Source organism: Chiloscyllium punctatum, chromosome 13 (genome assembly GCF_047496795.1).
Source record: "Chiloscyllium punctatum isolate Juve2018m chromosome 13, sChiPun1.3, whole genome shotgun sequence".
NCBI lineage: Eukaryota > Metazoa > Chordata > Chondrichthyes > Orectolobiformes > Hemiscylliidae > Chiloscyllium > Chiloscyllium punctatum.
Window position 1 is genome coordinate 105,201,430 of NC_092751.1, and position 25,836 is coordinate 105,227,265.

Genomic DNA, 25,836 nt, shown 5'->3' on the forward strand with positions numbered 1-25,836 from the left:
AGTATAGTTTAAAGGAAGGTGGTGAGGTTTCAGGAGGGAATTCTAGGGTTTGGAGTGGGGGAAGGGGGTGTCCAGCCAGCTGGAGGTGTAGCCATCAATGGTAGGAGGATGAAATTCAGAGATGCCACACGAGACTACAATTGGAAGATGAGAAAGATTTGATTTATTGTCAAATGAATGTTGTTACAAACTGCAGTGAAAGGTGGTGTATAGTGTCGCCACTCTCCAGCGCCATCTTAACACACAAGAAAATAAACCAAAACATAGAATATAAAAGGCAGGAAAAAAAAGAAATAAAATTCAACTTTACAGTCCTTCTTGCTCAGTGCTTAGCCATGGGCCTGGAGTGGCCAGATATAAGTTTTCCCCTTTGCCGAGTTGCCAGAACACAAGTCACCAATTCCTGATGCCATCTTGCCTCCACTGACAATGTTGCCACTGTGAGTCCTCACTGGACCGTGCCAATGCAGCTTCCCACCGGGTCTCGTACTGGGCCCAAACTCACCTCCAATGCCTCTGTCACGGGTCTGCACTGGGCTCACCTTGCCATCGCCTTGACAAGACCTCTTCACGAGAAGTAAATAAAAAGATTAATAAAAAAACAAGAGAAGATACATGGATGGAGCAGATGAGCCCTGGCCTCAGGAGTCCTACTTTGCCACCATCTTGGATAAGTGATCAGAACGATGGTTCTGCTGAATTATATTGAACCAAACAAAACAGGAGGAGAAGTAGACCATTCAGCCCTTCCAGCCTGCTCCCCATTCAATAGGATCATGGCTGAGCATTCAGCTCTGTTCCCTGTTCCTGTTTTCGCCCCTGTACCCTTTGATCCCTTTAGCACTAAGAATTATATCTAATTCCTTCTCGAAAATATTTCATGTTTAGGCTTTGACCACCCTTTGTGGCAGTGAATTTCACAGACTCACCACTCTCTGGGTGAAGACAGCTCTCCCCATCTCAATCCTAAATAGCTTACCCGGCCAGTCTATAACTATGACGCCAGGATTCAGACTCCCCTGTCATCAGAAACACGCTTCCATGTCTTTCACTGACAATTACTTGGTGATGCAGCCGTGCTCCGAAAGCTAGTGCTTCCAAATAAACCTGTTGGACTATAACCCGGTGTTGTGTGATTTTTAACATTGTTCATTCTGATCTCTGACATCGGCATCATTTTGCTCATAAACGTATCATGGGCACAGTTCCAGGAAGAGGAGGAGAACTTCGGCTGATAATAATCCTTCAGGCAACCTTGCGAAACAAGCCTTCAGCGTCTTTTATATCATTGCAGTCCATGGGGCTTCAGTGTGTACATTCCATAAGAAAGACAAGCAGGTGCCCATCACGGTGGCTCAGTGGTTAGCACTGCTGCCTCGCAGCACCAGGGACCCGGGTTCAATTCCTGCCTCGGGCAACTATCTGTGTGGAGTTTGCACATTCTCCCTGTGTCTGTGTGGGTTTCCTCCAGGTGCTCCAGTTTCCTCCCACAGTCTAAAGATGTGGAGATTAGGTGAATTGGCCACGCTAAATTGCCTGTAGTGTTAGGTGGATTAGTCAGGGGTAAATATAGGGGGGGGTGGGTTTGGCTTTGGAGGGTCGGTGTAGACTTGCTGAGCCAAAGAGCCCGTTTCCACACTGTAGGTAATCTAATCTTCTTAACTTTAATATGCACAGGGCAAAGAAGTGAAATACAACATTGAAAAGCGTGAAGTCATGCATTTTGGTAAGAAGAATAAGCATAGACTATTTTCAAAGAGACTTGGGAGTCATGGTCCATGGTTCAGGATTTTCCTAAGGGTAACACGCAGGTTCATGTGACAGTTTGGAAAGCAAATGCAATGTTAGTGTTTGTCTTAACACAGCGAGAATACAAGAGCAAAAGTATACTGCCGAGGCTGCAAGGCTGAGGTCAAATGGCATTTAGAATACTGTGAGCTGTTTTGGACCCCGTATCTATGGAAGGGTGTGATGGCCTTGGAGGGGGTCGACAGGAGACTTACAAGAATGATTCTGGGGATGAAGGTCTTGTCATATGAGGAGTGGTTGAAGACTCTGAGTCTGTACTCATGGAGTTTAGAAGGATAGGGGGGGGATCTGATTGAAACATACAGAATACTGAGAGGCCTGGACAGGATGGACATGGAAAAGATGTTTCCACCAGTATGAGAAACTAGGGCCTGAGGGCACAGCCTCAAAGTGAAGGGACGACCTTTCATAACTTAGATGAGAAGGAATTTCTTCAGCTAGAGGGTGGTGTCTCTGTGGAACTCATTGCCACAGAAGGATATGGAGGCTGAGTCATTGAGTGTGTTTAAGACAGAGATAGGTATGTTTTTGATTAGTAAGAGGATCAAGGGGAAAATGCTGGAGAATGAGGTTGAGACACATCTCAGCCATGACTGAATGGCAGATCACTCTCAATGGAACAAATGGCCCTGTTCTGCTCCTATATCTTATCAGCTTATTCAGTCACTTGAGGCTGCTTCACCAATCGATATGAAAAAGACGGATTTCCTATCTCAACTCTGTCCTGATTCCCAAAAGCCTATCGATCCCAGCTTTCAATATACGCATGAAACAGCACACTTGATTGCCTGGACTGGAAACTCCCCAACATCAACTCGCTCTGAATGAACTGCACTGTAGGCACTTCCAAACTACCTCTTGGCTGTAAAGCAATTCAGGAAATCCGGAGGTCGGAAAACGTGCTGCACGGACAATAATGAGACAAATAGCCATTATTTATAACACAATGGGACTAACGTCCTTCATCCAATGAGAACTGGCGTCTTGGTCGAGGCAGGTGTTTTTCCCAAACCGTATACAAAGTGGGAATTTTTAATGGGAAAAGGCCCCAGGACATGAGGTGAATGGGACAACTCCCAGAGGATTCAAAATAATAGAAATGAAGGGGCAGTAAAGCTGAACTGTGCATCCTCCATTGCAGCTGTGGGAGGTGCTCAGTCAATCAAGCTTTTCAATTCAGTCATTAATGAAACAATAATGGAACAGGAAACAGGAAAGTTCACATTGGGTGACACTTCCTCAGGCAGGAATTACTGCACAATGGATTGTGTGCCTGTCTGTGTGTATGCGTGCTTGTGTGTGAGTCTGAGATTGCACATGAGAGCGTGAGTGAGTGTGAGTGTGTATGTAAATGTGTGTGAGAGAGTCTGTGTGTGTGTGTGTGTGTGAGAGAGAGTGTGTGTGAGAGAGAGAGTGTGTGTGAGAGTGTATGAGAGTGAGAGTGTATGAGTGAGCATGTGCGAGTAAAAGAGCGTGTGAGAGTGTGTGTATGTGTGTATGTAAGAGAGTGAGTGAGCGGGTGAGTGAGTGAGCGTGTGTGAGCAAGACAGCATGTAAGAGTGTGTGCATATGTGTTAATCAAGATCAATATTACGGTAGCAGAAAGAACATTTGAGATCACATCTACTGAGGTGGGATGGGCTGAGGTTAGAAACAAGAAAGGAGAGGTCATGTTGTCGGGACTTTTCTATACACTTCTGAATAGTTGCAGAGATGTGGAGGAAAGGATAGCAAAGATGATTCTGGATAGGAGCGAGAGTGACAAGGTGGTTGTTATGGGGGACTTTAACTTTCCAAATGAGAAAAAAAAGTGGAGGTCCAAATGGCCTCTTCCTGTGCTGTGCTCCCATGTTGAATATGCCAGCTAGAAAATGGAGATTGACTGCCTTCCATATAGGGTCTGTGTTTGCAAGCTTTCTGAGCTCTACAACAAGGTTACATTTCTGCATTCTGGAAAAAACGTAAAACTGAGTTCCTCAGGAAGGGAAACTATAGACTGGAAGATATTCAGCACACGCAGGTTGCCAAGAATTTCTAAGCTACAAAAAAGAAGCAGGATACCTCTCAGCCAGAAGTGAGTTTACAAAGTCAAGGCACCTCAGATGATGTGAAATCTGAAGACAAAGGGTTCACTGAGTCGAGTGAGATTCTGCTCTGTGCCTTCCTTGGAAACTTGGGAGCACTGCATTATTAATGACCCTGCAATGACTCAGCACTTCTGACCAGCAGCCTCAGAACCAGGGGCTCATTCCAGAATGAGACTCAAAATAGAAACAGAGGAAGTTTTAATGTAAATTTCTGCATTAATTAAAAATAAAAGACTTTCAGCTTCCCATACACTGCTGTGCTGAGCTCACTCTCGGTGACATACATTGGAGCAGAATCAAACAAGCAAGGGTAAAAAACGGAAATTGAGTAATAGTTAGGGGCAGGGGGAGATGCATGCAAAGAAAGTAGCTGACAGCAAGGAGAGAAAGCAACAGGTTGTGGCCATTGGATGAAATGAATATTGTTGGTGCATAACAGATACCAGGCAGTGAATCGAATGCAGAATAACAGATATCTGAAAGTGCATTTATAGAATTCCCGGAAAGAGGCCAGTCAGTTGGCACTGACCCTCTGAAGGGCAATCTATCCAGACCCACCCTATCCCTGCACTTCCCATGGCTAAGCCTGCACATTCCTGGACACTATGCATAATTTCCCATGGTCAATCCATCCTAACCTGCACATCTCTGGACTGTGGGATGAAACCAGAGCACCCGGAGGAAACCCACGCAGACACAGGGAGGGAGAATGTACAAACGCCACACAGTTACCCAAGGCTGGAATCGAACCCAGGTCCCTGGCATGGTGAGGCACCAGTGCTGACCACTGTGCCAGTCATTAACTCGAAATGTTAACTGTTTCTCTCTTATACAGATGCCGCTAGTCCCTATGAGTTTCTCCAGCTATTCTTTTACTTCCTGTCTCGGTATCCACAGAATTTTGCTTTTGTGGCTCTGGAACGGGTTGGGGAAATCAATAGGCAGACGGGTTGAGGCTGAGAGTAAAAGCAATTCTTCAATATCACATGGCCAGAGGGCATCACAGCAGAGATAGGACCCCATTTGGCCCATTGAGCCTACTCTACCAATCAATGAGATCGTGGCTGATCTAGTAATCCTCAACTCCATTTTCCTGCCTTTTCCCCAGCACCTATAATTTCCCTATTGATTAAAAATGTGTCGACTGTCTTAATGGTTTGAATCATAAAGATGTACAGCACGGAAACATATCCTTCAGTCCAACTCGTCCATGCCAATCAGATATCCCAAGTTAATCTATACCATTTGCCATCATTTGGCTTGTATCCCTCCAAACCCTTCCTATTCATATACCCATCCATATGCGTTTTACAAGTGTGATTGTACCAGCCTCCACCACTTCCACTGGCAGCTCATTCCATACACGCACCACCCTCTGTGTTTAAAAGTTGCCCTTCAGGTCCCTCTTAAATCTTTCCCCACTCATTCTAAACCTACACACTCTAGTTTTTTTTTGGATTAGATTCCCTACAGTATGGAAACAGACCATTTAGCACCACAAGTCCACACCAACCCTGCAAAGAGTAACCCACCAAGACCCATTCCCCTACTCTATAGTTACCCCTGACTAGTGCATCAAACATTAAATTATCTATGGGCAATTTAATATGACCAATTCACCTGACCTTCACATCTTTGGACTGTGGGAGGAAACCGGAGCACCCGGAGGAAACCCACGCAGACACGGGGAAAACGTGCAAACTCCACACAGTCAGTCGCCTGAGGCGGGAATCGAACCCAGGTCCCTGATACTGTGAGGCAGCAGTGCTAACCAATGTGTCCCCCTGGATAGTTCTGTACTTCCTCACCCTGGGGAAAATACCTTGTCCATTTATCCTATCCATGCCCCTCATGATTTACAAACCTCGATAAGGTCACCCCTCAGCCTCCGATGCTCCAGGGAAAATAGCCCCAGCCTGTTCAGCCTCTCCCTGTAGCTCAAGCCCTCCAACCCTGGTAACATCCTTGTAAACCTTTTCTGAACCCTTTCAAGTTTCACAACATCCTTACTGTAGGAGGGAGACCAGAATTGCACAAGAGCTAAAATAAGTCCTCAAAATCAGTTTAGTGCATGGTCATAGTCTGTGTTGTCCTGTGTACATCCATCTGTCTCATCTTCAATGCACTGACTGAGTGAGCTCATCCATTGAAGACCATCTCTCCAGATTAATTTGCTGACATTTTGATATATTTGCATGCCTGCCACAGTACACACTGAAGCCTGAGAGACTGCATATCATTAACAGAGGATTGACACATTCTGAAACATTAGATTTTCAACGCACAAGGGGATCCTCATTATCAAACTACAATGTCAGACCATTGAGAAACGAAGCTCACTGTTCAATAATTTCAGTCCGAGTCAAATTGTGAAGCAGTCTTTATTCATACGAGATCTTGCAAGTGACCAGAAAGTAGGCACCCCGATCAGGAGGTTACATTACAATTTATACAGTTCAGTTGAGTTTCTCGGTATTCTCCTTTACTTCATATCTGATAGTTGTGTTGCTCTGTGCAGCTGCTAATCTAATTGGCTTACCACATCTGTCTGTGGCCTGTTGTTAGCGTGCAACCCCCCACCCCTTTGATAGCTGAGTCTTATTACTTTTGCTGATGCAACACTGGGTCTTATTTGGTTATCTTGTTCATACTAACTCCCTATGTGCATGACAATTGCAACTGTCATGTCAATACATCTGTTTCTACCAGTCGACCATCTCCCTTTCTGGTTAGTTATTTCTTTGTATACACCCTCATGATTCCGCCTTGCGATTTTTGCAGAAGCAAGATGCAGCTACTTGTAACTGTTTGTGCAAACATATCTCGCTTAACATACACCCCACGCCATGACTCAGCCTTGCGATTTTTGCAGAAACAACAACCATCACAAGCACCTCTCACACCATGATACCCCCCCCCAAAAAAACCCCAATTCATTGCAGATATTTTACTGCATGGAATGCTTCTCAAAAGACATGATGATCTAAGAAATGACTGCAAGGTTAGTGATATAACAACCTGAAGGCATTAAGCTAAATCAAAATACAATTCAACGTCCACCATGAAAAGCATCCACATTTTTCTAAGAAAGACAACTGCACATTTCCAACAGCTTGTAGTTAATACACAGAATTCTTTGCCAATTTCTAGCTCCTAGTGTATAACTCATTTCCTGTCATTTCACTTTAAAACACAGGTACAAAAGAGAAGCCTTTTAACTGACACAGTAGCAACTGCAAACTGCTCTCAGACATCATTAGCTGAAAACCCAATGTGTCTCCGAGCATGTGTTTATACTGTAGTTCTGTGAAATGATGTCTACCGATTCAGCACAACATTCAACCTGGGTCATGACTGGAGATCCAACTTAAAGACATGAGGAATAGAGACACCCAACAATGCTGTTACGGAGGGAGTCCCAGGATTTCGCTGCAAAGACAGTGATATATTTCCCAGTCAGGATGTGTGTTGCTTTGATGGGGAACTTGCAGGTGATGGTGTTCCCCTGCATCTGTAATTCCTGCTCAATAGTTGAGGTCACAGGTTTGGAAAGTGTTGTTAAGGGAGCTGCTGTACATCTTGCAGACAGTAAACACTGCAGCTACTGAGCGTCAGTGGGAGGGGGTCAATGTTGAAGGTGGTGCCAATCAAGTGAGTTGCTTTGTCCTCAGGATGCTGCCTGAACTGCTGTGCTCTTCCAGCACCACTAATCCAGAATCTGGTTTCCAGCATCTGCAGTCATTGTTTTTACCTTGTCCTCAGTGTTGTTGGTGCTGCACTTTTTACTCCATTGTTCAATTTGTTCACGAACAAGTTTTTATAAAATCATGAGGTGCATGGATAGGATAAATAGACAAAGTCTTTTCCCTGGAGTCCAGAACTATAGGGCATAGGTTTAGGGTGAGAGGGGAAAGATATATAAGAGACCTAAGGGGCTACATTTTCACACAGAGGGTGGTAGGTGTATGGAATGAGCTGCCAGAGGAAGTGGTGGAGGCTGGTACAATTGCAACATTTAAAAGGCATCTGGATGAGAATATGAATAGGAAGGGTTTGGAGGGATATGGGCTGGTGCTGACAGGTGGGACTAGATTGGGTTGGGATATCTGGTCAGCATGGACGGGATGGACCATAGCTGTACACCTCTATGACTCTATGATTCAATTGTGAATAATTGAGGTTCCAACGCAGATCTCTGTGGGACACCACCAATCACGCTCTGCCAACGTTTGCATACTTACTATTATTGTAACACTCTGTTTCATGTCACTCAACCATGTGAATAATTTGCTCTCAATTCTGTGGGTATCCACCTTAGCTAATGAACTCTTGCATGGGACTTCATCAAAATCATCTAGATGTCCACTTTAACAATATCCATCGATTTAACAACATCCATCGATTTAACAACATCCTTTGTCACCGCTTCAAAAAACTCCATGAAGTTTGTTTGGGATAACCTTCCCTTCATGCATCCATGCTGAGTCTTCATGATTAACTGCAATTTTTCAAACTGAGCAGTTACCCTATCCTTGTTTACGGACAATGAGTCGTTCCCCCCCCCCACCTCCCCCCCCCCCCCACACCAGATGTCAGGCTAACCGGTCTGCGATTCCCTGTGAACCCTTCTTAAAAAGCGGAGTTACATGAACAAACTTCCAATTTGGTGGTACATTTCCTGAACCCAGGGAACTCTGAAAGATTATGGTTAGGGCATTAGCAATGTGCTTTCTTATGTCCTTTAATGCCCGTGGGTGGAAACCATCAGGTCTTGGGGTTTTGTCACAATTCAGTTCCATTAATTTCCCCATTATTGATGATTTACTTAAAGCTATTTTTTATTTAGACCCTGACCCTCTGCTAACTTCTTCAGGACTTGTCGTAAGGTTTTCTGCTATGAATACAAAGCAAAATAATCGTTCAACATGATGCGATTTCCTCATGGCCATTGACAATATGCTCACTCTCAGTCTTCAGTGGACCAGTAGACCGCTTAACCAGCTGCTTTCCCTTTATGTCACTATAAAATCTCTTCTTACTGTCTTTTATGTCTCTTGCAAGTTTCCTTTCATAATCCATTTAGATGCTCTTATAAGCTGCTTTGCGGCCCTTTGTTTGTATTTGTTGCGTTCTGTGGGATCTGTACTGTTCCTTGCATTTTTATAAGCCCTTTCTTTTTATATTATGCTGTGCCTTACCTCCTCAGACATCCATGGCTGTATTTTGTGTGAGATAGAGCTTTTCCTCCTCATGGGCACAAACTGCTCCTGAATACCATTAAACATTTCTTTGAACACACTCCACTGTTCCTCAGTTGTTTTACCTATTAGCAGAGCTTTCCATTTGAGAGTCAGGTCTGTTTCTGACCAATGGTAACATCTTGAATGTTGTTTATGGGGGATTCAGTGATTGTTATGCTACTGAATGTCAAGGGGGGGAGAGTTAAAATCTCTCTTGTTGGAGATGGTCAGTGGCTGATTTGGGGGTGAATGTTAGGTGCCAAACATCATCCCAAATAACAAACAGTAGGACAAATGCAACACTTCCAGTATCAAGTCCCTGCTTTTCAGTCTATAATGAACAGTGTGATCACTTAAAGCTGATAATTAGCATCTCTATGAAGCAGCTAACAGCAGTTTTCAAGTCAATGGAAAGCCTGCATAGCCAAACAGAAAGGAATTCTCATTCAGCGCAAAAGAGTTTTCCACTGAGCAAGGTGAATGAAACTGTAGCAATTAGGTAAGACCATAAGACATAGGAGTGGAAATAAGGCCATTCGGCCCATCGAGTCAACTCCGCCATTTAATCATGGCTCATCAACTCCACTCCATAACCCTTATTCCTTGCGAGATCAAGAATTTATCAATCTCTGCCTTGAAGATATTTAACATCCCGGCCTCCACTGTGCTCCGTGGCAATGAATTCCACAATGAATTCATGTAATAGTCACATGACGTAAAGTCATACAGCACAGAAACAGGCCCTTAGTCCACGTCGAACATAATCCCAAAATATACTAGTCCCACCTACCTGCACCTGGCCCATATCTCTCTAAACCTTTCCTATTCATGTACTTATCCAAATGTCTTTTAAATGTTGCACTTATATCCACATCCACCACTTCCTCAGGAAGTTCACTCCACACTCCAACCAGCCTCTGTGGAAAACATTTGCCACTCAGGTCTTTTTAAAATCTCTCCCCTCACACCTTGAAAATGTGTCCCCTTGTCTCCATCCTCGGGAAAAGGCAACTTCCACTAACTCAATCAAGAAACCTCATTATTTTGTGAACTTATATAAGGCCACCTCTCAGCCTCCTAATCCAAGATGGATTGAGATCTGCAGTTACCCCTTTAAGCTTTTCCCTGACTGTGATTCTGTATTGAATTGTTATCCCCATCCCTCTCCCGTGGAAGTACTATCAGCTTGTCCAGAGTAAAGTGCAACATGCCTTGTCTCTCAAAGCTGATTGGACAGGACTTTTTAATTGAACTTTTTATTTATCCTAGGTTTCCCTCAACCTCCTTTCTTTCCCAGGATCTGGCTGGAACACTCTTTCCTTATTTAACAATTCTTTGTAGAATGTCTTTCCCTTACTCCCGGGGCTTCCTGCTGTGAGATTCCTACCCACCCTCAGGAATTTGCTTGAGGCCCAATATTAATCACATGCTGACCGTGTGCGGTGCTTTTAAAAGCCATGCAAATGTCTGTCAGTTCCTCAAATGACCTGAGGGCTATTGGTGATCCTGCCTGGTTGCCACACAGCTGAAAATGTGAAAACAGTCTGCTCTGGAGAGTACATTCAGTCCCAGCTACTGCTCCACATTGCTATTAAAGGTAGGGTCACCATAGTCTTACCAGACACGGGGCTGCTCTCTCATTAGAGAGAGATGGCTGGTAGTGGTTTAACCTGAGGGTCACCACATCTCAGGCAGCACTGCACAATCAGAGACTTACACAACAGCAACAGGTACGGAAACACATTTCCAGAATAGAGCGAGGAAATCTTGTCTGCTACATAAGACAATATTTACCCTTTCACTCACACCATTCAAAAAAAAATCATAAGCACACTGTTGTTTGTGGGATCTCACTGTGCACAGGTTGCTCTGCTTTTCCAACATTAAAACTACAACATATCAAAGATAGTTTGGAGTGTAAACCATTTTGAGATGTGACAAGTGAAAAAAATTACAGTATTCCTGGAGAGTGTGTCAGAATTTACAGGGAATGGTCCCCGGATAGGGGAAGGAAGGAGTGTGTCTGTATCTACAGGGAATCCCAGGGGAAGTGTGTCAATATTTACACGGGGGTCCCCGGAGGAAGTGTGTCAGTATTTACAGGGGGGTCCCCGGTGGGTGTGTGTCTGTATCTACAGGGGGTCCCAGGGTGAGGGGGGGAGTGTGTCAGTATTTACAGGGTGTCACCGGGGGAAGTGTGTCAGTATATACAGGGGGGGTCCCCAGGGGGAGTGTGTCAATATTTACACGGGGGTCCCGGGGGGGGGGGGAGTGTGTCAGTATTTACAGGGGTGACCCCAGGGGAGAGTGTCAGTGTATACAGGTGGGTCCCCGGGGGAGTGTGTCAGTGTATACAGGGGCGTCCCCGGGGGGAGTGTGTCAATATTTACGCAGGGGTCCCCGGGGGGAGTGTGTCAATGATTACAGGGGGGGTCCCTGGGGGAAGTGTGTCAGTATTTATAGGGGAGGGTCCCTGTGGGAGTGTGTCAGTATTTACAGGAGGTCACTGGGGGGGAGTGTGTCAGTATTTACAGGGGGGTCCCCGGGGGGAGTGTGTCAATGATTACAGGGGGGGTCCCTGGGGGGAGTGTGTCAGTATTTATAGGGGAGGGTCCCTGTGGGAGTGTGTCAGTATTTACAGGGGGTCACTGGGGGGGAGTGTGTCAGTATTTACAGGGGGGTCCCCGGGGGGAGTGTGTCAGTATTTACAGGGGGGTCCTGGGTGGGAGTGTGTCAGTATTTACAGGGGGGTCCCGTGGGGGGGAGTGTGTCAGTATTTACAGGGGGTCCCTGGGGGGGGAGTGTGTCAGTATTTACAGGGGGTCCCTGGGGGGGAGTGTGTCAGTATTTACAGGGGGGTCCTGGGTGGGAGTGTGTCAGTATTTACAGGGGGTCCCTGGGTGGGAGTGTGTCAGTATTTACAGGGGGTCCCTGGGGGGGAGTGTGTCAGTATTTACAGGGAGTCCCTGGGGGGGGAGTGTGTCAGTATTTACAGGGGGTCCCTGGGGGGGAGTGTGTCAGTATTTACAGGGGGGGTCCCTGGGGGGAGTGTGTCAGTATTTATAGGGGGGGGTCCCTGGGGGAGTGTGTCAGTATTTACAGGGGGGGTCCCTGGGGGGAGTGTGTCAGTATTTATAGGAGGTCACTGGGGGGGAGTGTGTCAGTATTTACAGGGGGGTCCCCGGGGGGAGTGTGTCAATGATTACAGGGGAGGTCCCTGGGGGGAGTGTGTCAGTATTTATAGGGGAGGGTCCCTGTGGGAGTGTGTCAGTATTTACAGGGGGGTCCCCGGGGGGAGTGTGTCAGTATTTACAGGGGGGTCCTGGGTGGGAGTGTGTCAGTATTTACAGGGGGGTCCCGTGGGGGGGAGTGTGTCAGTATTTACAGGGGGTCCCTGGGGGGGGAGTGTGTCAGTATTTACAGGGGGTCCCTGGGGGGGGAGTGTGTCAGTATTTACAGGGGGGTCCTGGGTGGGAGTGTGTCAGTATTTACAGGGGGTCCCTGGGTGGGAGTGTGTCAGTATTTACAGGGGATCCCTGGGGGGGAGTGTGTCAGTATTTACAGGGGGTCCCTGGGGGGGGAGTGTGTCAGTATTTACAGGGGGTCCCTGGGGGGGAGTGTGTCAGTATTTACAGGGGGGGTCCCTGGGGGGAGTGTGTCAGTATTTATAGGGGGGGGTCCCTGGGGGAGTGTGTCAGTATTTACAGGGGGGGTCCCTGGGGGGGTGTGTGTCAGTATTTACAGGGGGAGTCACTTGGGGGGAGTGTGTCAGTATTAACAGGGGGCTCCTGTAAGTGCATGCATGTTGACCAAAACTTGCTGGCCAAGGAAGGTGGGTACATAACGTGACCAAAGTTCAATTATCAAACTGGAAATCCTTCCAACACTAGAGGCAGGGGTTATAAGGGAGAGATATTCCTGATCAAAAGTTGTAGTTCAACTCCAGCTCCAGACTGCAACTTCCTGGGCATTACTATTGATCACAACATGAAGTCGACTAGCCATATAAAACACTATGGCTCTAAGAGCAGGTCAGAAGCTAAGAATCCTGCAGCAAGTAACTCACATCCTCACTCCCCAAAGTTAGACTACCATTTATGAGGCTTAGTCAGGAGTGTGATGGCATACTGCCCACTTGCTTGGCATATGCAGCTCCAACAACACCCAAGAAGCTTGACACAATGCAACCCACTTGATTGGCACCACATCCACAAGCATCCACTCCCTTCACCACCAACACTCAGTTGCAGCAGTGTGTGCTACCCTAAATGACGCAGTGCAGGAATTCACCAAAGATCCTCAGAGAGCACTTTCCAAATCAAGACACTTCCATCTACAAGGACAAGGGCAGCAGGTACATGGGAACATAACCACCTTCAAGTTCCCCTCGAAGACACGCATCACCCTGACTTGGAAATATAAGGCTGTTCCTTCAGTGCTACTGGGTCAAAATCTTGGAACTCCCTCCCCTAAAGACATTATGGGTCTACCTACAGCACATGGACTGCAGTGGTTCAAGAAGGCAGCTCACCCCCATCTTCCCAAAGCAATTAGGGGTGGGCAATAATTGTTGACCCACCCAGTGACAACCACATTCTATGATTGAATAAAGAAGGGGAACAATATGTACATATGAACATTGACATAGTAACATGACTCCAAGCTGAACTGCACCCAGCACCACAATCCTTTATTTTTGACCTCCAGTTTGGACTCGCCCATCAATGGAATCATCTTCCATTCATCTCCCCTATCAAATTCCTCCATTATTTTAAAGATCTTTTTCATCCAGTCAGCTCTCTTTACAGGAACCACACCGCGTTCTGTCTTCCTTTGGGTGGGATTTCCAGGTTCTAGAATCATTTGTGTGTATTGTTTCTTTCCTCTATCCTGCATTATTGTAACAAGGAGATCGGAGCAAAGCACAATATTCTAGGTCCAAGGAGTGGAACCCAGTTGGGGTTAACTAAAACAGAGCTTTTTGGCGTAACAAATACATGGCAGAGACAGAGACACAACAGAGAGGCGAGGACTGTTTTTAATCATGTACTTGTGATTGTGTCAATTAAAGCTTCCCCTGATTTATGCACTTTGCTTGCAACGCTAAAGAATGTCTGGAGAGTTTTATGCTTTCAATAATCTCTTGCCTTTTTGAAGACCACATCCCGTTTCCCGAAGCAAGTGCAAACAGATTTATTGAATCCAAATTGTTGAGTAAATTTCCCTTCTCTAACTGTTGACTGGAGGATCTTTGTAATGAGTCTGTTGTGATGTAAAGAAATGTCTTTGGAGGGTGGTCGTTTTGGTCTCGCTAGCAACTGTGCAAAGTGTCTCATCTGGGCTTCCCTGTTCTCCTACCCACCCGCCCAATAAAGATCAGCCCCAGCGACTACTCTAGCCAGCGTTTCCATTGCTTGAGAGATCACAGAGCCAGGCTCCCCGGGGCCCTTTCACCTGCTCAGCTGAGGCGGCTGTCCTGAACTTTACAAAAACAGAATGAATCATTTCAACAAGCGACATCCTGAAATTCTCCCGTTCTCCTAACACTGTCTAACAAACTCTGATTGCAACACTAGCTCACCAGTCATTCAGCCCAAAGTCAACATTCTGGGCCACTACTAAAGCAGCTTCTCGTTGCCAACACTCCCGGATTGGTCTTGGAAGTTTCAGGGATGGGAAATCTGATTCGCTGGCATTGCTGAGTGCCTGGGTAAAGGATGATTAATACCACCATGCCTTTCATAGAATCCTTACAGTGTGGAAACAGGCTAGTTGGCTCAACAAGTCCACACTAACCCTCTGAAGAGTATCCCATCCAGCCCCATGACCAATGACTCTAAACTACACATCTCTGAACACTATGGCCAATTCACCTAACCTGCACAGCTTTCTTTTATAGTCTCATTCAACTCTTCCCATTGGTTCGGAGACAGGGGGAGGAAGGCGGTTGGATCAGGGGCTGGAGGTGTTTGAAACATGGTAAAGCCTCCAGCAACACAAGAGTTGGCAGCGCCAAGCGGGACGCCCCGGTGATTCTCCGGGAAAAAACAGCTCTCATGAGCTTCTGAGTTCAACCAAGCTTAGACTTTGCACAAACACAATCCAAGCAAACATTGGAAAGCCCCTCACACAAGAAGCTGTAGAAAAGAAGCTGATGTTACCCGAGACTGTCGTCGCTGTCATCATCCTGGACACACCCAGAGTATCAGGCTGCAGTCCTTCTCTCTGTCCCTCTAATCATCACTAACACTCATCACAAAAACCACCGGAAAGATAAAGCTCGATGCACTTACCTAGAAAAGAAGAAAAAGCATGATTATTAACCAAAATGTATTGCTCTCAACACTACCATTTCATTGCATCAGACCTTTGCATCCTATCTTTCAACAATTCACTCATAAATGACTTATGGTGTCACTTTAAAGGATGGAGTGACCCTATGGTAGCATCCCAATCTCTGGAACCAGGCTTAAGTCCCACCCACTTCAGACGTCTGTCATAGCAGTTGATTTAAACATTCTCTACAGTACGTGCAGCCATGTCAGGGAGAGTCCCAAAGCAGCCTAAGAATGCGCTTTTCAAAGGTAGCCATCTTGTGCTCAGAAAGATCCCACAAACAGTAAAGCAATAAACAGGCTTAACATTTCAGGTCTAGTGACCCTTCCATGTTCTAGGGAGGGGGTCACCCGACCTGAAACGTTAACGCTGATTTTTCTTCACAGGTGTTCACAGAAGTTCCAGTAACTTCTGTCTGTGTTCCTGATTTACAGCATCTGTAGTTCTTTCGGATTTTGTTTACAGTGAATAGCACCCTATATTGCACATGTTGCTCTGGGAATACATTTTTTGCCGGGACACTGGAAGAACGCCAAATCTTGTGAAACAGGGTCGGGGGCTCTGAAGCTTCCACACGAGAGGTCAGACGGGGAAATGACCAGCAATGTCTCCCAAACCCGGTCCCATTTCAACACTCCAGGGTGTCCATGTGACCACCCACAGCCCAGACTGAAAACCTGGAGGATGGGAGAGTTGTTGAGTGGGACTGGGGAAGTGGGTGGATAATTGGGCACTTCTTTGTTCAGCAGCAGTGGGCGTCAGGTGGGCTTCAGTGGTTGGGGGTGGGGGGGGGGGGGGCGGGGGGGCGCGTGGGGTGTGTAGACATGCATGCATTTGAATTTAGGAGCAAGTATTTAGAACTTTCAAAGAAAACACCCATTAACCTTTCACTGGCTTCTTTTGTGGTGGCAACACTTAAGCCTCAATGTTCTGTCCTTTAGGTCACTCTCACCATCAGAACAAAATAGTGAGGATTTTAGCCAACGTCTGCTGACAGCACAGACCTTGAGCAGTGACATCCCTCATAAATATACAAACAAATATTCACCAGAATTAATTAACGATACAACTTTAATCAAACAGTACATCGGGTAACAGAAATAAACTGCGAAAAAAAGTAGAACGTTAATTTTAATTGTGAAAATAACAGCTTGATCTTATGCTCACATACATCAGCACTGACCATCAATTCTGAGGAAGGGTCACTCCACCCAAAACATTAACTCTGATTTCTCTCCACAGAGGCAAAAGTGAGGACTGCAGATTAGAGTCAAGATTAGAGTGGTGCTGGAAAGGAACAGCAGGTCAGGCAGCATCCGAGGAGCAAGAGAATCAACGTTTTGGACAGAAGTCCTTCATCAGGAATGAAGGGCTCGGATGCTCCTCGGATGCTGCCCGACCTGCTGTGCTTTTCCAGCATTTTCAATTTCTGATCAATGGTGTGTTAGTGTTAGTAAACAGGTTGGGTTGGTTTTAAAAGTGATCAGCCAAACCCGATCTCATCGACACAGCAGACATTGTGAAGATCCCAAAGTTCGCTCAGCCCTGATATGTAGAGATATGTCCAAGAGCACCAATGCCCTGGCATTGAATCTTGGTTTGAACCTATTTCACGGAATGCAAGAAACAAGACAGTAGTACACCATCCAGCCCATTGAGCCTGCTCTGTTAGTCATTATGTGATCATGGTCGATTTTGTGTTTCAACTCCACTTTCTCACCATTCCCAACACTCATTGATTCACCAAGAGACCAAAAATCCTTCTGTTCCCACCCTCAAGGTGTTCAATAATGGAGCATCCATAATCCTCTGATCTGAAGAATTCCAAAGATTCACAACATTTTTGCATGAAGTCATTTTTCACTCCTCTGAGTTTTTTTTCAAAATTCATTCATAGGATGTGGGCCTTGCTGGTGAGGTTAGTATATATTGACCATCCATAATTACCCTCAGGGCAGTTAGGGATGGTTAGTCACTGCTGGCCTCGCCAGTGATGCCAGAGGGCAGTTAAGAGTCAACCACATTGCTGTGGGTCTGGAGTTACGTGTAGGCCAGACCATATAAGAATGGCAGATTTCCTTTCCTAAAGGGCAATAGTGAGCCAGATGGGTTTTTTCTTCTGACAATCGATTCCTGGTCATCATTAGGCTCTTAATTCCAGATTTTCACTGAATTTGAATTCTGCCATCTACTGTGGTGGGATTCAAACCCTCATCCTCAACACATTACCTGGGTCTCTGGATTCATAGTATCAGCCTCCACTACTTCCTCTGGCAGCTCATTCCATAAACGCACCACCCTCTGCATGAAAAAGTTGCCCCTTGGGTCCCTTTTAAATCTTCCCCCACTTACCCAAAACCTATGCCCACTAGTTCTGGACTCCCCCACCCCAGGGAAGAGACCTTGTCTATTTACCCTATCCATGCTCCTCATGATTTTATAAACCTCTATGAGGTCACCCCCCCAGTCTTCGACGCTCCAGGGAAAACAGTCCCAGCCTATTCAGCCTCTCCTTATTACTCAAACCCTCAAACCCTGGCAACATCCTTGTAAATATTTTCTGAACTCTTTCAAGTTTCACAACATGCTTCTGATAGACCAAAATTGCAGACAATATTCCAAAAGTGGCCTAACCCATGTCCTGTACAGCTGCAACATGACCCCCCCGATCCTGTACTCAATGCTCTGACCAGTAAAGGAAAGCATACCAAACACCTTCTTCACTATCCTATCTACCTGTGACTCCACTTTCAAGGAGCTATGAACCTGCACTCTAAAGTCTCTTTGTTCAGCAACACTCCCTAGGACCTTACCATTAAGTGTATAAGTCCTGCTAAGATTTGCTTTCCCAAAATGCAGCACCTCGCATTTATCTGAACTAAACTCCATCTGCCACTTCTCAGCCCATTGGCCTATCTGATCAAGATCCCATTTTAACCTGAGGTAACCTTCTTTGCTGTACACTACACCTTCAATTTTGGTGTCATCTGCAAACTTACTAACTATACCTCCTATGTTCATATTCAAATCATTTATATAAATGATGAAAAGGACCCAGCATCAATCCTTGAGCCATTCCACTGGTCATAGGCCTCCAATCTGAAAAACAACCCTCCACCACCACCACCCTCTGTCTTCTACCTTTGAGCCAGTTCTGTATCCAAATGGCTAGTTCTCCCTTTATTCCATGAGATCTAACCTTGCTAACCAGTCTCCTATGGGGTGGTCTATAGTTCCCTGGCTTGTCTTTACCACCCTTCTTAAACAGTGGCACCACATTAGCCAACCTTCAGTCTTCCGGCACCTCATATGTGACTATCGATGATACAGGCCCAGCAACCACTTCTCTAGCTTCCCACAGAGTTTTAGGGTACACCTGATCAGGTCCTGGGCATTTATCTACCTTTATGCATTTCAAGACATCCATCACTTCCTCCTCTGTAATATGGACATTTTTCAAGATGTCACCAACTATTTCTCTACATACTATATCATCCATGTCCTTCTCCACAGTAATCACTGATGCAAAATATTTATTTAGTATCTCCCCTATCTCCTGCGGCTCCACACAAAGGCTGCCTTGCAGATCCTTGAGGGGTCTTATTCTCTCCCTAGTTACCCTTATGTCCTTCATGTATTTGTAAAAACCCTTTGGATTCTCCTTAAACCTATTTGCCAAAGCTATCTCATGTCCCCTTTTTGCCCTCCTGATTTCCCTCTTAAGTATACTCCTACTTCCTTTATACTCTTCTAAGGATTCACTCGATCTATCCTGTCTATACCTGACATATGCTTCCTTCTTTTTCTCAACCAAACTCTCAATTTCTTTAGTCATCCAGCTTTCCCTTTCACCCTGACAGGAATATATTGTCTCTGGACTCTCGTTATTCCCAGTTCTGAAGGCTTCCCATTTTCCAGCCGTTCCTGTTTATTTTTCAACAGTGGATAAAAATCAAGAGCAGCTATCCCAGGCACTAATTGGCAAGATCACTAATTGGCTGTCTTTATCAGCTCCGTCTGGGAATCATGGCTTTGAAGCAACAACATGGGAGGACTTCTTTCAATTCTATCTTTCAGGGTTTACTGTGGACAGCTGCATCTCTCTCCAGCTCACTCCGCACCCACCTGCTGAGTGTTATTTGGTTTCAGCTTTTCCTTGAGTCACTGCAGTCCGCCACTAGAATGGAAGAATTAATGCACCAGCAACGCTTTTGCAAGTGACCCACTGCTCCCTTCTCTTGATCCCACACAGTCTCAGACACTTAAGTTCATGAGACCCAACTCTCAAACTGAACTGGGCTGAATGGCCTCCTACATCTATGCTCTTAAGGGAGATTTGAAAAAGGCATTCAAAACTGCAAAGGGCTTAGAAATGGCTTCCATTGTGAGTAGGATCACTCATCAGATGTAAGATAATTAGTAAAAATAAAACAAATGTTGCGTGGGAGGAGGGGAATTGAGTGAAATCATTCTGTGCAATGAGCTGTTCTGATGTTGAACAGGCTGCCTGAAGGCAAGTGGATTCAATAGGAACGTTCAAACAGGAATTAATTGGATAGGTACTTGACAGGGAAGGAGCAAGAGTCTAGGACTCAATGGAAAGATCCATCTAAAAGATACGCAGCCACCGTGGGATGAATGGCCTCTTGCTGTGCCTTTCATTTCAAGCCACGAGTAAACCTGTTCATGTAGGTGCACTCATGGTACAGAGAGGAAGAGGATAATTTTCCTTTGTTAAACGCTGAATGCCCAGCATTTACAGATGAGTTATTACTGAGGTCAGAGCAGAGTTCTCGATAATATAATGAATCATAGCTTAAGTCATCTCTGGCTCCCATTGATCAGGCTACTGGAACATTTACATGAGTGATTTGTGCTAACAATTGGAATAGGCCGAGTTTAGGTAATTACATCCATTAGCCGACCTTTTTATTCTGCCCAGCTTCAGGGAGAAAATAATGTTCAACGCTTGAAAAGCCCAGGTGGGATCCATTCTAAAAGGAGGAACTGTTGCTTAATGATGTACATGCCACCAGATTACAGACACACAAGCAGCCACCCAAGTACACTGTCCCTGTTGGAGCAAATTGCTGCAGATGCTGGAATCTGTACTGGAGATCACAGCGGGTCAGGCAGCATCCATGGAGAGAGAGCAAGCTAACGTTTCGAGTCTGGATGGCTTTTCATCAGAGCCCTATCCCATACTAACACGCAGCTCCCCCCGTACATACACTCCCTGTCCCACACTCACACACAGTTCTCCCTGTGTATACACTCCATGTCCCACACACTCACACAGTTCCCCCTGTGTATACACTCCGTGTCCCACACTCACACACAGTTCCCCCTATGTATACACTCCGTGTCCCACATTAACATGCAGATCCCCCTGTGTATACACTCCATGTCCCACACTCACACACAGCTCCCACGTTCATACACTCCGTGTCCCATATTAACATGCAAATCCCCCCGTTCATACACTCCATGTCCCACACTAACACACAGCTCCCCCTGTGTATACACTCCGTGTCCCACAAAAACACACAGGTCCCCTGTGTATACACCCCATGTGCCACTTTAACATGCAGTTGCCCCTGTGTATACACTCTGTGTCCCACATTAACATGCAGATCCCCCCGTTCATACACTCCATGTCCCACACTAACACACAGCTCCCCCTGTGTATACATTTTATGTACCACACTAACACATAGCTCCCCCTGCGTATACACTCCATGTCCCACACTAACACACCGGTCCCCCTGTGTATACACTCCATATCCCACACTCAGACACAGCTCCCCCTGTGTATACATTCCACGTCCCATGCTAACACGCAGCTCCCCCTGTATATACTCTCCATGTCCCACACTAACACACATCTCCCCCTGTGTATACACTCAGTGTCCCACACTAACACACTGTTTCCCCTGTGTATACACTCCATGTCCCACACTAACACACAGCTCCCTCGTTCATACACTCCATGTCCCACACTCACACACAGTTCCCCCCGTTCATACACTCTGTGTCCCACACTCACACACAGTTCCCCATGTGTATACACTCTGTGTCCCACACAAACACACAGTTCCCACTGTGTATACACCCAGTGTCACACACAAACACACAGCTCCCCCTGTGTGTACAATCCATGTCCCACACTAACACACTGTCCCCCCCGTTCGTACACTCTGTGTCCCACACTCACACACAGTTCCCCCTGTGCGTACATTCCATGCCCCACATTAACATGCAGTTCCCCCTGTGGATACATTCCGTGTCCCACATTAACTTGCAGCTCCCCCGTGTATACACCCCGTGTCCCACACTAACACAGAGCTCCCCCCGTTCATACATTCCGTGTCCCACACTAACACACAGTTCCCCCTGTGTATACACTTCGTGTCCCACACTAATACACAGTTTCCCTTGTGTATACACTCTGTGTCCCACACTCACACACAGTTTCCCTTGTGTATACACTCCATGTCCCACACTAACACAGAGCTCCCCCCGTTCATACATTCCGTGTCCCACACTAACACACAGTTTCCCTTGTGTATACACTATGTGTCCCACACTAACACACAGTTCCCCCTGTGTATACACTCCATGTCCCACACTAACAGACAGCTCCCCCTGTGTATACACTTCGTGTCCCACACTAACACACAGTTCCCCCTGTATATACACTTCGTGTCCCAGACTCACACACAGTTCCCCCTGTGTATACACTCCCTGACCCACACTCTCACACAGTTCCCCCTGTGTATGCACTCAGTGTCCCACACTCACATGCAGTTCCTTCTGTGTATATACTCCATGTCCCACACTAACACACAGTTCCCCTTGTGTACATACTCGGTGTCCCTCACACACACGCAGTAGCCCCTGTGTATATACACCGTGTCACAGACTCACACACAGTTCCCCCTGTGTATACACTCCCTGACCCACACTCTCACACAGTTCCCCCTGTGTATGCACTCCATGTCCCACACTAATACACAGATCCCCCCGTTCATACGTTCCATGTCCCACACTAACACACAGTTCCCCTTGTGTATACACTGTGTCCCACACTCACACGCAGTTCCCCCTGTATATACACTCCGTGTCCCACACTAACAGACAGTTCCCCCTGTGTATACACTGTGTCCCACACTCACACGCAGTTCCCCCTGTATATACACTCCGTGTCCCACACTAACAGACAGTTCCCCCTGTGTATACACTCCATGTCCCACACTCACACACAGTTTCCCCTGTGTATACACTTCGTGTCCCACACTAACACACAGTTCCCCCTGTATATACACTCCGTGTCCCAGAGTCACACACAGTTCCCCCTATGTATACACTCAGTGTCCCACACTCACATGCAGTTCCTCCTGTGTATATACTCCATGCCCCACACTAACACACAGGTCCCCCTGTGTATGCACCATGTCCCACACTAAGACACAGTTCCCCCTGTGTACACACTCAGTGTCCCACACACACACGCAGTTCCCCCTGTGTATACACTCCCTAACCCACACTCACACAGGTCCCCCTGTATATACACTCCGTGTCCCACACTAACACACAGTTCCCCCTGTGTATATACTCCATGTCCCACACTAACACACAGGTCCGCCTGTGTATATACTCCATGTCCCACACTAACACACAGGTCCGCCTGTGTATACACTCCATGTCCCACACTAACACACAGGTCTGCCTGTGTATACACTCCATGTCTCTCACTCACATGCAGTTCCTCCTGTGTATGACCCACACACACCCTTATAGTCACACACACTCCCACACATGCACCCCCTCACAGACTTAAGACACTCTGTTATCTCACTTTTTAGGTTAGAATCAATCTAAACATCATGGCATAGACAGAGAACACAGGGGGCCAACACCTTCAACATATTGTCTAGCTATCACCATTGTTAACAGCTAACCTGAGAATGCAACTTTTAAAAAAGGGTTTTGTGATTTACACATGAAAGAAGTGAAACTATCACTGTATTCTAACAGATGAAAGGTTTAACAGACAATCAATTTTTCAATGTATAATTTCAGTTACATCACGCTGTAAATTTTTGCTATAGATTCTGTGTTACGATCGAGCCCTCCACAACCACCTGATGAAGGAGCATCGCTCCGAAAGCTAGTGTGCTTCCAATTAAACCTGTTGGACTATAACCTGGTGTTGTGTGATTATTAACCCCTGTGTATATACTCCATGTCCCACACTCACACACAGCTCCCCCTGTGTATACACTCCGTGTCCCACATTAACATGCAATTCCCCCCGTTCATACACTCCATGTCCCACATTAACACACAGCTCCCCCTGTGTACATACTCCATGTCCTACACAAACACACAGGTCCCCCTGTGTATACACACCATGTCCCACAATTACACACAGTTCCCCCTGTGTCTACACTCCATGTCCCACACTAACACACACTTCCCCTGTGTGTACACTCCATGTCCCACACTCACACACAGTTCCCCCTGTGTATACACTCCGTGTCCCACATTAACATGCAGTTCCCCCCGTTCATACACTCCATGTCCCACACTAACACACAGCTCCCCCTGTGTACATACTCCATGTCCTACACAAACACAAAGGTCCCCCTGTGTATACACTCCATGTCCCACACTCACACACAGTTCCCCCTGTGTATACACTCGGTGTCCCACACTAACACACAGCTCCCCCTGTGTCTACACTCCGTGTCCCACACTAACACACAGCTCCCCCTGTGTATACAATCCATGTCCCACACTAACACACAGCTCCCCCTGTGTATACAATCCATATCCCACACTAACACACAGCTCCCCCGTTCATACACTCCGTGTCCCACACTCACACACAGCTCCCCCGTTCATACACTCCGTGTCCCACACTCACACACAGCTGCCCCCGTTCATACACTCCGTGTCCCACACTCACACACAGTTCCCCCCGTTCATACACTCCGTGTCCCACACTCACACTCAGCTGCCCCCGTTCATACACTCCGTGTCCCACACTCACACACAGCTCCCCCGTTCATACACTCTGTGTCCCACACTCACACTCAGCTGCCCCCGTTCATACACTCCGTGTCCCACACTCACACACAGCTCCCCCGTTCATACACTCCGTGTCCCACACTCACACTCAGCTGCCCCCGTTCATACACTCCGTGTCCCACACTCACACACAGCTCCCCCGTTCATACACTCTGTGTCCCACACTCACACACAGCTCCCCCGTTCATACACTCCGTGTCCCACACTCACACACAGCTCCCCCGTTCATACACTCTGTGTCCCACACTCACACACAGCTCCCCCGTTCATACACTCCGTGTCCCACACTCACACTCAGCTGCCCCCGTTCATACACTCTGTGTCCCACACTCACACACAGCTCCCCCGTTCATACACTCCATGTCCCACATTCACACTCAGCTGCCCCGTTCATACACTCCATGTCCCACATTCACACTCAGCTGCCCCCGTTCATACATTCCCTGATCCACACTCACACACTGTTCCCCCTGTGTATACACTCTGTGTACCACTCTAAGACATAGGTCCCCCTGTGTATACACTCCATGTCCCACACAAACACACAGCTCCCCCGTTCATACACTCCATGTCCCACACTAACACACAGTTGCCCCTGTGTGTATACTCCATGCCCCACACTAACTGACAGTTCCCCCTGTGTATACACTCCATGTCCCACACTAACACACATATTTGCCCCTGTGTGTACACTTCATGTCCCACACTAACACACAGCTCCCCTGTTCGTACACTCCATGTCCCACACTCTCACACAGCTCCACCTGTGTATAAACTCCGTGTCCCACACTAACACATAGTTCCCCCGTGTGTACACTCTATATCCCACACTCACACACAACTCGCCCTGTGTATACACTCTGTGTCCCACACTAACACACAGTACCCCCCCGGTGAATACACTCAGTGTCCCACACTCACACGCAGCTCCCCCTGTGTGTATACTCCGTGAACCACACTCACAGCTGACCCCGTTCATACTATAAGACCATAAGACATAGGAGTGGAAGTAAGGCCATTCGGCCCATCGAGTCCACTCCACCATTCAATCATGGCTGATGGGCATTTTAACTCCACTTACCCGCACTCTCCCCATAGCCCTTAATTCCTTGTGACATCAAGAATCTATCAATCTCTGCCTTGAAGACATTTAGCGTCCCAGCCTCCACTGCACTCTGCTGCAATGAATTCCACAGGCCCACCACTCTCTGGTTGAAGAAATGTCTTCGCATTTCTGTTCTGAATTTACCCCCTCTAATTCTAAGGCTGTG

The 25,836-nt window shown here is 46.7% G+C and overlaps 1 protein-coding gene across 3 annotated transcripts in view; it reads right to left on the reverse strand.

Moving 5' to 3' along the window:
• Positions 1–25,836, reverse strand: part of unc5b (unc-5 netrin receptor B) — a 268,998-nt gene that overhangs the window by 176,305 nt on the left and 66,857 nt on the right. The window contains exon 1 of one of the 3 annotated variants that reach the window (XM_072583548.1): positions 15,298–15,337. The exons of the other annotated variants lie outside the window; for them this stretch is intronic. Within the exon in view, the coding sequence (XP_072439649.1) occupies positions 15,298–15,322 (25 nt within the window). The 5' untranslated portion in view covers positions 15,323–15,337. Of the gene's footprint in view, positions 1–15,297; positions 15,338–25,836 lie in introns of those variants that run through there. 3 annotated transcript variants of the gene reach the window in all.